Source organism: Nicrophorus vespilloides, unplaced genomic scaffold (assembly GCF_001412225.1).
Source record: "Nicrophorus vespilloides isolate i.1.1-1 unplaced genomic scaffold, Nicve_v1.0, whole genome shotgun sequence".
NCBI classification, from domain to species: Eukaryota; Metazoa; Arthropoda; class Insecta; order Coleoptera; family Silphidae; genus Nicrophorus; species Nicrophorus vespilloides.
The window spans coordinates 1-14,267 of NW_017096976.1; the positions used below are offsets into that span (position 1 = coordinate 1).

General features: G+C 31.2%; 3 protein-coding genes across 3 annotated transcripts; 2 read left to right on the plus strand and 1 right to left on the minus strand.

Annotated features, from left to right (window-relative positions):
- The first annotated feature begins 4,929 nt into the window (after window positions 1–4,929).
- LOC108558620 (large subunit GTPase 1 homolog) lies at window positions 4,930–7,144 on the plus strand. The gene is made up of 5 exons (XM_017915593.1): window positions 4,930–5,127; window positions 5,183–6,497; window positions 6,556–6,761; window positions 6,818–6,909; window positions 6,964–7,144. The coding sequence occupies exons 1-5, from the start codon at window positions 5,026–5,028 to the stop codon at window positions 7,073–7,075; spliced, it is 1,827 nt and encodes a 608-aa protein (XP_017771082.1). The 5' UTR covers window positions 4,930–5,025; the 3' UTR covers window positions 7,076–7,144.
- A 91-nt stretch (window positions 7,145–7,235) lies between these two features.
- LOC108558622 (RNA polymerase II subunit A C-terminal domain phosphatase SSU72) lies at window positions 7,236–8,189 on the minus strand. Its single transcript, XM_017915594.1, has 3 exons — window positions 7,807–8,189; window positions 7,486–7,744; window positions 7,236–7,426 (listed from the first exon to the last, which is right to left on the minus strand). The coding sequence occupies exons 1-3, from the start codon at window positions 8,031–8,033 to the stop codon at window positions 7,325–7,327; spliced, it is 588 nt and encodes a 195-aa protein (XP_017771083.1). The 5' UTR covers window positions 8,034–8,189; the 3' UTR covers window positions 7,236–7,324.
- Window positions 8,190–8,407: 218 nt separating this feature from the next.
- On the plus strand, window positions 8,408–14,195 carry LOC108558619 (zinc finger MYND domain-containing protein 11). The gene is made up of 12 exons (XM_017915592.1): window positions 8,408–8,533; window positions 10,623–10,812; window positions 10,871–10,958; window positions 11,020–11,451; window positions 11,509–11,722; window positions 11,783–11,979; window positions 12,034–12,150; window positions 12,209–12,497; window positions 13,290–13,458; window positions 13,519–13,645; window positions 13,706–13,873; window positions 13,948–14,195. Exons 2-12 carry the CDS (start codon window positions 10,625–10,627, stop codon window positions 14,068–14,070), a joined length of 2,112 nt encoding a protein of 703 aa, XP_017771081.1. The 5' UTR covers window positions 8,408–8,533; window positions 10,623–10,624; the 3' UTR covers window positions 14,071–14,195.
- Window positions 14,196–14,267: the final 72 nt, after the last annotated feature.

Sequence of the window (14,267 nt, forward strand, 5' to 3'; positions counted from 1 at the left end):
ATGCTCGAAAAAGCAGTGTTTTTACCTTTCATTGATTTTCTCGAAAACTGTAATATATAGAATGAATCCAAAAGATTCATATGAAAGCTGAATGTTTGGGGAATCTAGCAAGTATGGATATGTTACTGTGGTTTTAGCCGTTTGGCTGTAATTTGTGTTCAAAGTTTAAAAAATGCTCGAAAAAGCAGTGGTTTTACATTTCATTGATTTTCTCGAAAACTATAATACATAGAATGAATCCAAAAGATTCATATGAAAGCTGAAAGCTGAATCCATATTGCTGTAATGCGCGTTCTTTTATGAAAGGGGAGGCGCCAAATCATTACATACTTTTGAGGGAGGCGTAGTAACATCAAGTTTGGAAACCACTGATCTAGTTAATTAACCCTTAGACTCATCTAGATTTGTTAAAATGAATATTTGTGAAATAAGCCGTGACTCTGCGTACATAAAAATGAAAGATGTATAAGACAATTTTATTTATAGACATTGTTAACTTAAACATGGATTCATTTATAAATTATATGTAGATTGAATGCATTGTAGGATAGGACAAATATAATCAAAGAGAGCTACTACGGACGATATTAATAATTATTGAATACAACTTCCACGTCGATAAATAGCAATTATAAAATATTTATTTGGAATAGCAATTAGATTTTATGCGGTGTTTAAGGATGTGCTCTGAGCTTTCTTTATGATGTGACCAGATGATAGTTAGTAGGATGCATAAAAAAGGCCAGGTATAGAACCTGAACGCTGTAACGACTGGTTATAGATTATTAACTCGGAACGTGTTATAATTAGTTGTCACTACACGCCCTTTCCTTTGTTTATTGCCAGTGATTTGCATAAAAAAAATACACAAACACATTGTGCCCGTTTCCACCCCATAAGCAACGAAATTATGAAATATTCAATTATAAATAACATATTTATTCCTCTCGATGCATAAATTGTGACCAATTATAAATGCATTCAACACACTTGATCGTTATGATCGGCGATTCTTCATTGCATAACCATCAAAAGCAATGCGCGTGTTCTTTTTTTAATTTTATTTATTTATTTTATATAATGCCTTCGGATGATTATATGGTTTATTTTAAAAGACAACATAAAGAAGAATAAATCACGAGAGTGGTGTGAATCAAAGGTGTAATGGAATTCCTGCGTGGCAAAGGAAAAAGGGTGTTGCATTCGGCCTGACTATCAACAATCTATAACAACCCATAATGAGTAGCCGCACCGTCGAATTGATTATGATTAATAGAAGGCACAGTGTTAAAACACTGCCTTTAAAAACGTCCATACACAAACATGATACTGCCCTCTGGCAAGTTCAATATTATAGCAACAACCTGAACCAAAAAAATCATCACGCTCCACTTTTTTTTTTGTTCAGCTTTTATTTACCCAATAAATTATGTACAAATTATGTTATTATTATAAAACTTTTATTTTACTATCCTTAATATTATTAAATGTCAACAATCCAAATAATAACAAGAATAATGAAAAATAGATTTCCAACTCTTCATATATATGTGCTAATCCAGACCTTTTGTGACAAAGACCCTGTTTTAAGATATAAAAAAATAGGAAGCCGAACCAAACATTACGATCACTATTTTTACTTGTGAAATTAATTTCCCACAATGGAGAGACGCTGGTTGTAGCCCCCTGTGCTAAGCGGATATAAATATTTATGATATATCAGTCTCGGTCAACGAAGAGTTCCAAATAGGAAGAAATCTAACAACGAACATTTTTTCAAAAAAGAAATATGTTCAGATAACATACACATGTTCGGACAAACTCATTACCGACAAATTTATGTTACTTTTGGTGTTGATATGAAGATTAAGTTATTTCTTTAATCTTTGATCTATTTATGAATAATTCAAATTATGTCCGATCAAACAAAATAATAAAATCTGTATGCTTTAGTAAATTTAGAAAATACTACTTAATATAGTTGTATGTAATATGTATAATATATTTAATTCTTATTGAATACATTTAATAAAAAATAAATATGAATACTATTGAGATAATGAATAAGTATATGGTGGTGCAGTACAGCTACAAAATGATAAATAAAATATATATAGAAGAAACTATACAATGAATGAAGGAAGGCGGAGAGATGTGATATAGCGACGGGTGAAAATGGTAATACCACGAATAGATGTTGGAACAATGATGGAGATAACGACACCTAAGCTAATAACTATGATGATTTTTGCTTTGTGTTTAATAATATCGACATCTGATTAAAAGTCGAGTCAAGTATACTGTGACTGTCGATTATAATATTCTGGATGCATGTGTGATGAATAATTCCACGTGGTATCGCCCTTTTATCTGCTGCGAACGGTCTCCTCCTTTTTTTACACGTATTTTAATAAAGTCTTAAGTACCTAGTTTCTACCCAGATGAATTATAATTTGGTAGTCACGGTATCAATTTAGCGCCATCTATATAAAATCACGTACACTTTATTAGGTATATATAGGAGTATTTACTGGCTTGTAACTTGCTCGTGTATCTCGTTTGCTATACATTTTTTTACTATTTATATACATGGAGCCGGAGTTGTCGGCATGGAGCAGAAAGAGAACGGACTATAATTATAAGGAGACGCAGACACCTGCTTAAACATAAGTGGGCATTTTGTGTTACAGGAGATGGATATTTGGTGTTTTTCGCACCATATAATATTTATGCGAGGCGCGGCCGAAGAGCAAAAAGAGAAGAAGGATAGCCAAGATGAAAGTTAATAACGTGTGATGAAATTACACATTTAAAAACTTCCTCTCCACCACGAGCACTGGACCTATTTGAATAAGAACAACCCGTGTCCGTATAAAATTACAATTGCTGATGGCGATCAAATTATACATCGCTGCCTTAATTGTGTAACTTTAGATAATCACCTCTGACAGAACGATTTTCAGTTTTGTTCCGTTTTTCTTTTCGGACTGCGAGACCTATTATATCTACATTACCTCGGCGCGCATTATGCTATAAAATGTTAAATAGTTTCAATTTAATCACTGTTATAAATTTTAATGTTTAACTTTAAACGGAAAATTGCGTCCAAGCATAATTAAGCTATAAGATTTAATCCATAATATATTCCCGGCCAAAGTGTGAAAATTAACAAGCGCGACGCGCAAAATATCGGGAATAAATTCCGCTATAAAATATTTAATTTGACAAAAAACGAGAACGAAGTATAAGTGCATAATGGCAAGCAAGTTTTTTGTACAGAAACGACCAAACCTGATGTACATCTCCTTATTATACACACATACACACTCAAACAGGGTATTACCATACAAAAACAATAAATCAATCGGCTGTTAGATTTGAAGCGAGAAGTTTGTAATCAATTTCTCACACATAGCGAGATCCACCGCTCCCTATTATTAGCAAACTAATTACAGTAATATCTGATCGTATCTTCTATTCTCTACTTTCCATCATAGTAATAAAAAGTCTATACCTGATTCCTACGTGCGTGCTGTATGTACACAATAACGATTTTAGATAAATATTTTCTTTATACAAAATAATAGTGCTTTGGTTTATCAAAAAACCATAGTCACTACATAACTGTTAAACTTTCATAGACATAATTTAATCATAAATACTATCTTTACTCATTTATTGATCAATTTTAATATCTAATATATTTTAGCACAAGGATTTATAAAAATATTACAACAGTTACATAAGTATATCAGTGAACAAAATCAGGAAGTTTTTTTCTTCTTCGGCAATCTATCTGATATAGACATAAACTGAAGTTGTGGCTGTTATAAAAATAAATAAATCAGAAAGTAGATCAAAATAAATACAGTGGCAAAATGAATTGTACGAAAAATGACTCGCTTAACGAGCGACGTTTCGCATAATGAGTGACGATAAAGAGAAGAGGAGTCTCGTATTGCGCGCCTGCTACATCATTTTTAAAACTTGTGTACACACATTATGTATATTTTTGAATATGTTTCACTATACGAGTAAAAATACAGAAATTTTGGAACGGATTAAACTCGTTAAGCGACGTTCCACTGTATATTGTAAAAGGTTATTGGATAAAAATGTCTGTATCCGAAATAATATAATTAAATTATTTAAAGTGTTATGTAAATATGGGTTATATTCAAATATTAAATGTGCTTAAACTATTCATTATTATAAAACAATTAAGTTTTAATAACTAAATACATATATTAATACCATCATTATATTTCTATTTTCCAATTAGAAAATTATGTTTATAAACAAAAATAAAATCAAATAAAAATTAAAAAATGCATTTACTGTGTTAACAATTATATAACACTTCAAATATTGGTTTTACGGCGGCATCTTTGTAGCAATGGACACACTACAATTAGAAAGTTTGTAATTTGTTGAAAGTTATGAACTTATGCATTACATTTTTATAATCATATCACTTATAGTGAATAATACAACATTATAAATAGATAATTGAATATATTTAAATGTTTACTCTTTTATTAATTACTAATTTATAATTAATATAACATGAAGATATAATGTTGATTATACTGCTGGAAATAAAGTAAAAAATCAACTCTTAATGAAGAAGATAAATATTTAATATGTCATCCAAATCAATATCTACTTGTTCTTCGAAATTAGATATAAAATAAAGATAAATGTGGGAATTCGTAAATTTGAATATAGTGTTGCCTATACAAAAATATATGTAATTTCTTAATTGAAATATTTTTTTTTCTTTAAAACAAATGAAAATCAACCAACATTATAAAATATACACGTTGCCCATATAATATTGAATTATAAATTTCTTCAGTTCCCTTCACATAGCTTGTGAAATTATAAACGGATTAGAAATTTCAATAGAAAAAAGTACACAGAGTAGCCAACGTGATTTTGACATTTTAAAACTAACCCAATCTTGTGCCAAACCAGTGCCAGTGCTAGTATCGTGTAGCACATGTTTATAGTTTTTGTATCAAAATGAGTAGAAAAAATAAAGGATCTGGTTCATTAGGAAGAACCTTAATTAAGGACAGATTCGGAGGAGGAAAAGCCAGAAAATATACAAAGGACAATTCTATGGTAAGTAAATAATTAACATTTAGATTATTCATTACTGAACATGTTTATCTTTTAGCTACATACAACTGAAATCCAGGATGGATATGATTGGGGAAGATTAAATTTGCAATCAGTTACAGAAGAATCATCATTCCAAGAGTTCCTTTCAACAGCTGAATTAGCTGGAACTGAATTTCAAGCTGAAAAACTCAACATAAAGTTTGTGAATCCAAAGACCAATATTGGATTATTAACAAAAGATGAAATCAAAAAGGTTAAAGCTGATCATGAGAAACATAAAGAAATAATAAAAATCCCTAGAAGGCCTGTATGGAATTCAGAAACAACAACTGAAGAACTACAGTTAAAAGAAAAAGACAGTTTTTTGGACTGGCGTAGATCGTTGGCAATATTGCAAGAAGAGGAAGGCTTGCTTTTAACTCCATATGAAAAGAATTTGGAATTCTGGAGGCAATTGTGGAGAGTTGTTGAAAAAAGTGATGTTGTTGTACAAATTGTTGATGCAAGAAATCCACTTCTCTTCAGATGTCAAGATTTGGAAAAATATGTTAAGGAAGTATCTGATGATAAAATGAACATGATTCTAATCAATAAAGCAGATTTTCTAACTGAAGAACAGAGACAATACTGGGCTGACTATTTTACAAGTCAGAATATGAAAGTTGCATTTTTCTCGGCAGTTTTAGCTTCTGAAGCCATTGAGGAGGAGGAGGAGGAAGAAGTTGAACCAGATGAACTGAGAAGCAGAGAAATTGATAGTGACATCAAAAGTAAAGTTAAAGATTTGGAAGAGGCAGTTGACAGAACTGCTGACAAATTGGAATCATTAACTAAAGAAATTGAGAAGAAAATAGAAGAACTTGCAGCTGGAGAAGAATTGGAAAACAAAGAAGAGGAATTCAACTCCAATAAATTATTAAATCGAGATGAACTTATAACTTTATTCAGGAGTGTTCATAATAACAAACGGGTAACTGAGAATATTGCCACAATTGGATTAGTGGGTTATCCAAATGTTGGTAAAAGTTCTACTATCAATGCTTTGATGACTGTGAAAAAGGTATCAGTTTCTGCAACCCCTGGTAAAACTAAACATTTCCAAACATTATATTTGGATAAGGATATTTTATTATGTGATTGCCCTGGGTTAGTCATGCCAAGTTTTGTTTTCACTAAAGCAGAAATGGTTATTAATGGCATTTTACCAATTGACCAAATGAGAGATCATGTACCACCAGTAAATGCTGTTTGTCATTTGATTCCAAGACATGTAATTGAAGATAAATATGGAATTATGATTGCCTTACCAATGGAAGGTGAAGATCCTGATAGACCCCCAACTTCAGAAGAACTCCTAAATGCTTATGGATGTAAGTCACTGTAAGCACAAATAATTATAGTCAAAACTAATTTGTGTTGTAATTTTAGACAATAGAGGCTTTATGACTGCTAATGGTCAACCAGATAATCCTAGATCAGCTAGGTATGTGCTCAAAGATTTTATGAATGGTAAACTGTTATATGCCAATGCTCCACCTGGAGTTAAACAGGAAGTATACCACATATGGCAGGAGAGACAAAAGTTTCTTTCTGAAAATCACGTAAGACCCGCTCGTGAAATTAGAGCAGGGAAAGTAAGTTATCTTCATAATTTTCTACAAAGAATAGAATTTTACTATAATCATTTTAGACCAACAGAGTAACAACAGAAGATATGGACAAGGTGTTCTTTAATACTCAAAATCATGGTGTTCACGTTAGAGGCAATAACTTGCCAGCAATGTACGTATGAATGTTCCGAATTTTTTGCAGTAATTTTTATTATTTGTTTATTAGGTCGAGTAATGGTCAACCAGATGCAAAACCTTGGAGAAGTTTAAATAAGCAGAAGAATAAGAATAAACGAGAGAAATCCAGAAGATTGTATGCCCATTTGGATCAACATTAATTTGTTTTTTTTATTTTTTTATTATTATATAAATATTGTTATTTTATATAGATGCAATATAAAATATATTTATGAAGGAAGAACAATGTTGATTTATATATTTAAAATATATATACATATGCATGTATATACATAAATCATTGTAATTAACAGCTAACTGTAAAACAAAACCCTATATATTTCTGTGTAATGAAATAAAATAGAAATTAATATTTACATAAGTAGAATTACTTATATTCTTCAATTCAGTTAATTAAAGGCAATACTGTGCAATATGGGTCTTTTACATTTCTCCTCAAAATCATGCAATACTTCATCTATGTCGTTGTCAATATCTTCACTCTTGGAAAGCTAAAAAAGAAATAATTGTATAATAAAATAATGTTGAAATTTAATTAATGAAAACTTACCATCATACACAAGTCACTAATAAGGAAAGCCCCAATCGTAGCTTCTTCTAAATTGTCTTGAATATCAACATTTACTATATGAACAATTGAATTGGTAACAGGTTCCCGATTCTCCATGCACTCCAATACTTGGTCATAAACTCTCTCTTCACAAGTAATTAATATATCGAATAAGTCCTTATTCTCTTGGAACCTCTCTGGATGAGATTTAATTCTTCGATTTCTATCTAAGGTATGCAATAAACCATTCTGTGTATATCTGGAGAAAAAAGAAAAACATTAATATAAAATACATTAATCCCAATTTAAGTGGAAGCTTACAGGGTCTTGTCTTTGCTCAATAGATCTTTATGAATCTCATCATAAGTTATACCAAAATCGTAAATATTTGGTTTATCAGCTGCAGAACCTGGTAACTTGACTTTGTCACCTGTGCCAAATGATTGTACTAAAAACCCTTTTTTAGCAAGAAATGCATGGGCTTCCATGCTGCGATTCATATTGCTGGAGCAAATCACCGCAATACGAAGATCACTTATCGGTTCCATTTGGGAATATATATTGTTGTTGTACTGTAGCTTTGCAACGAAATGTTGTAATATTGTCCTACTCGTCTTAAGTTCTCTAACCTCAAACGAGTAAAATGATAAATAAAGAAAATAACAGACAAGACATGAAACAAAAAATGGAAGTATATCGTCAGTCGTCTTGTGTGTGTGTTTCTAATTAAATAAACAAATGTGAAAATAAAAATAATTTAAGAAATTATTTTGGTCGAAGTCAGGCAATCGACAACATCGACAGCAATCGACAGGACCCGAAACAAGCTTGCCAACAAAATAGAGTGAAATGTAGCTGAAAGGAGTTAACTTCAAAGGGTCAGAAGGGTGGTAACAGAATTGTTTTATTCTTTTTATTGTAAGTTAAGTTGGTAGCGTTGACGTTTTACAATGGACGCTAAATGCTATATTATTGAAATTTAATATTAGTGCAAAATAATAATAAGTTTCCACAAATATCTAAAATTTCCTATCCGGATTATTACATAGTAAGTAATATTACTTTGGCCAATGATACTGTAGTGGTTAGGAATGTTGAACAATACGATCCTTGTATGTAATGCACGTAACTATAAACATTACTTTGTGTATAGCAGATACTAAACAAAACTGCGAAATTAGTATACTATGCAGTTAAAACAAATAATACACTACTCATATGTTTATTTATCAATCAATTCCTTATATTCCCATCAATTTACTTGTATTTATTCAAAAACAAATTACATGAAAGTATGCTCAAATAAATGGAAACATGTTGTATAATATAAACATTATAATTATTTCACTTACAAATGTTCTATAAATAAAACAATATGTGGAGGATTAGTATTAAAAACGAAACTCAATATGTCATTGATCTATGGACCCTAGGAATCCGTTCCACTTGATTTCACATAAATATATAAATACATTTAACATCCTAAATTACATACAATTAACAAACATTATTTTCATGCAACAGGATTAATGTTATTTTTAGTTTTAATATAATTTCTAATATTGTTCATATTATAACTATTTGATACAATTCTAGTGATATTCCCAATGCCAAGCAGTATATCGGATAATGTATTTGCTTCATAATTCATCAGATATGATCGGATAAATATATCAAGTATTGAGGGTAGCCACAAGGAAGCAAATGCCATTATATTATAACCCAGTAGTGATAAGTTAGGATCATCATTTTCACTTCCCATAGATAGTTTGGTATGCTCATGTTTTGTATAAAATAATGACAAGAAATAACCAATTACAAAGAGAATCAGCGTGTGTATTTTTAAGGGAAAAGTGCTATAATTGCAAATATTCTCCTTCATTGATCTTGCGTTTCGTCGATCAATTTTAAAATCGTACATTACTGGTACTTGAGTTGTTGAATTCGGAGTTGACGTCGCAGTTGACATTATTCCATAAATTTTATCAATTACATTCTTAACTTCCGTATGATTGGTGGAAATGTTCATAGGTTTGTCTATTATCTCTAAAATTTGACTTGGAGCCGGCTTTATTTCCAATACATGTCGAGTGGCAGATGTTTGATTATCCGTTCTTAGATCCATTGTATAAAACACAATCACTGTGTAAATGATAGGTATCAACCAATTAACCAGTATTAGCACATTCTTCAAAACGTTCTTCCTTGTCAGATTTTCTGATTGACTTTTTTCGTCATCGTTTAACATTCTGGTTCTGCCGTCATTGCTTTTCACAAATATCCTCAAATTGTTCGAACCTACAGCGTTTTCAATGTCACAATGTTTACAGACACATGTTGCTGTAATTAAAGATATTAATCCATATACAAAAGATGCAACCATCATAGAGTATTTAATATAGATATCTTCGATATTGCAAGGCCCTTGTTCTTCGTTTATATCAAAAGCTCTGCTGTTACGTGTACTTTCGTAGTATTCATTATTAAAGTTAACGCTTTTTAATCCATCGTTTGATACTTTCTTATCCATAACATTTTTTAATAGTATTTTTAAATTTTCCATATAATTAGCCATATCCACGTTACTCATATTTGTTTTTTTCTCATCGATATCTTCATTCACTTGATTACTGATGAAATTTTCTGCGTTGAATACATTCTTTAATATTTCCGATTTACCTATTAGACTTAAACGTAACTGGTTTTGATCGATAGTTGCGCTGGTAATGTTCTCAAATTCAATGTTACCATTTTGTGTAATGTGCGTTCCTGAACAAGATAGGTAAAATATTCCCAATGCAATAGTGGCGAACGCTTCCGACAGATATAAGATTGAGACGTTTCCTCTCACGATCAATGTATAAATCAAAAATATTGATGATATTATACCAATTAATGTTAACACGACACCGATTATTAATTCAATAACGAACATCTTTGTTGTTAGTTGACTAGTGTAACTAATATACTAACTGCTTTTAAAACGTGCATTATGGACTACTCGAAAAATTAACGGTACTTCGTTTGATGGGGGTTCATTATCTAATCGGTCAAAAATGAGGGCTACATAACATTACATTTTTTAAGAGCAGACTTTACAAAAAGAAATCGATTATAGAATTAAAATTTTCTTATAGAAATGCCTGTGCGAAGATCAGCAGATCCGCTGAGTGTCCAATATGTTTGGGATGCTATTAAGTATTCCAATCAGCAGAAACAAGTGGCCGACTTAGGTCGCATTGTAAAATTCATCCAAAAGGTGGCAAACTGTTCACAAACGCAAGCAGAACTATATATTAAACAAACAATTGATGATGATATGATAGTGTAAGTACTGTACATAAAGTGTACATTTATTTATTATAAAATGCATTTATTATTTTAGGGAAGTAAAAAAGTTGGTTCATAAGGGTAATAATATTGGGAGCGAAGTGGAAAGTTACAAAATTAACAGACCAGAAGAACTTGAAACAGTAAGTTTATAGATTGAAGAAAATATAATAATAATAATATTAATGGAATAATATTTTTTAGCCTACAAATGATGGTTATGATTGGTATTGTATAGAATGTCATTTGGGCGGAGACGTGAATACATGTAGTAAGTGCTACAGAGTATTCCACTTGGAATGTTCTACAAATGCAAGACATAAGCACACATTTTTCCCCAAAGCAAAGTACTTGAATACTGTGGATAATCCAACAACTGTGGCAACTGAAAGTATTGAGCCTGCACCAGATGCAGATAAAAAAGAAGAAACAGAATCTAGTGTTGTGGAAGAAACAAAGGAGAATGACGAGGAAAACAGTGGGAACAAAGTAAATAGTCATAGCAGTGCTGATTATATTTACGATGAGACATTGTGCAGTCATTGCAATTTAGAAGCTTCTGATCCAGGAAGTGGCCTTGACAAAGAAGAATTTAATTACTTATTGAATTTCATTCATCTTAGAATTAAATCCTGGGTATGTTTTGTCTTAAAACGCATAAAGATATGAATTCATTAAATCGACAAATTTTAGGTACCGGAACAATTGACGAGTACTTTAACATTGGAGCAAAAATATGAATGGTATACACCATCTGAATTGAAATGGAGGAGTACCCAATTATTTTATCGCCATATAGATATGTCAATTGTGGAATCAAAGATTCAATCAAATGATTACGAGAAATTTTCAGAATTCCAAGCGGACGTGGTAACAATGCTACATAACGTAGCCATCTTTCATGGTGGTGAGTATTATAATAATGCCGATAAATTCTGACGAATCTGAAAGTATTGCATTCTTCCAGTGGAGTCCCAAGAATTCGGTGCCGCCGAATTGATGTTGAGAGATATGAAATACGATATATCCGAGTTACAAAACTGCGTTGACTGCTATAAACACAGTAATGAGAAAATTAATGATAAATGGTTCTGCTTACCATGCAGAGTGCCGCATCAGCTGGTATGGGCTAAACAGAAGGGATACCCTTATTGGCCAGCTAAGGTAAACTTGAATAATTATCTTTATCTAATTAAAATAATGCATTTTTATATTTAGGTACTAAGAGAAACTGATACAACTTACGACGTACGGTTTTTCAGTGGTAAATATGAACGATCAATTTTACCAAAAAATTGCATTAAACCCATATCGACGAGTTTGTCTCAGTTGAATGTAAGTTGAATAATTCTATTAAATTTGTCATTGAAATAAACGTTTTCAATAATTTTAGGTAAAAAAGTCTTTTGCATTTAATAAAGCGGTGGTGGAGCTAAATTTACATCAAAAGTTATTGGATAATCCGACGGAAGTTGCGAAAATCCTTTCAGTTAAGAAACCAAAAAAAGCGAGTAAACCGAAAAAAAGTCTATCTCCAATTGTACAAAAATCTAATGCTGCTAAACCTGTGAAGACCTCCAGCACTGACGACATTTACGAGTTTCATGATTCACCTTCTGATTTCGGTGAAAAGAGTAATGATGGACTTGGCACTAAACGGAAGCAATCGTACAACTCAGAATGTAAGATTTTTAATTATTTTTCAATAGTATCTCTATTTTATATGTGTTTCTGGAGCTATCATATTTATCACTAATCAAAGTATACCAATCATTTATCCGTAATTATTTAATATGATTATAAAGCAGCAAGCTTGAAAATAATTAGCTGTTTCAGTGACGTCTTTTGTATTTTGAGGCCCCTGGCTTTAATATAAAGTGAGGCCCGTCAGTAAATAAAAAAAAGAAGTATATTGTGAATAAACATCATTTTTTTTCATGGATAAAAAATGTGAACGGGGGTAAATTCATCGGACATTCGCCCCTACCTTAACGACGCTACTGAGCTAAAATTTTAACTTTATCATAAACAGCTGCATTCTACCTGACACAAGCTTTAAAAAGCTTAACTTCGAAAAACTTTCACAAACTGACCATTCAGGTTTTTTGGGAAGAGTTCGTTTTCTCAGTATTTTTACCTAAAGTAATAAAAATAAATCTGGTATATACAATATTCACAAAGGATAAATAGATGGGTGACAAAAAAAAATGCTGTACCCAAAATTGAAACAGCTGCATGTTTAAAAAAAGAATTAGCAATCTTATATTTAAGGTATGCAATAAAAGTAAATTCTTGTGAAGTTACAAAATTCTGAGATTATCGTTATTGTTAGTTAAGACGCTTAGGTAGCCAGTACTAAGAAGGATTTATTCAGTTTAGAAGATCCAGGGGGCACAAAATAATAGTTATGGCTACCTTATATAATATGAAATTTAATATTTCATGTATTTAAAAAAATGTTTCCTTAATTTTAGCTCCACTATCTAAACCAAAGAAGAAATTACTTACAACACCGTTAAAAACAAATAATCAAAAAACACCCAACAAAGATCCTCCACAAGACGTTCCAAACATATCAGACGTAGATGTAGACGAGGAGAAAAATGAGTCATTTCAATTTCCACAAGAAAATTGTGATTTCAGGTAAGAAACTTGTACTATTAGAAGTACAACTAATTAATATTAATCTTATATTTGTATTAGTGATGGTGGTCAGGAACAAGTCACAAGTTCAACAGAATTAGTGCGAGAAGATACGTATAATTCTAGAGAAGGAACTGATACTGGGATGCAGAAACTCGATCAGCCATATAGTGATGCAGTTGAAAGGGTATTTTTCGTTTAAACTAGTTAATTGAACTGTTTAAGCATGTATGTCTTTTATTTTTAGATGAGGCGCAAGTTGGAACAGTGCAAAGATAAGAAGCAACTTATTTTACAAGCTATGGATTGCATGCAGATAGAGACTGATCGTATAACAAATGAACACAATGACACGTTGAAAAAATTATTTGAAGCACACAACACACAAATTTCAGAAACAAAAAAGAAACAATGGGTAATGTTTGCTCTTCTATTAAATTGTTATCAATTTATTTTATTGACTTATAATATTTTGTTTTCTCTTTTTAGTGTTTCAATTGTGAGCAAGATGCAATATACCATTGTTGTTGGAATACGGCGTATTGTTCTCCATCGTGTCAACAGCAGCATTGGCAGGCAGAGCACAAAAAAGTCTGCAGACGTAAGCGGTAGACAGGAAGGAAGAAAGGAAGTAAACAAGTTGTTATATAAAAAAAATATATATTATTCTTAGATATTTTATTGACAAAAAAAAAGCCAATCCACAAAATCCAAGAATTTATCATCTGCATTGGCATATTTTTTTTATTAATATTTTCTCTTTTACTTAAAAATAAGATTTAAAAAAAAAGCGTTATGTACATGAATAA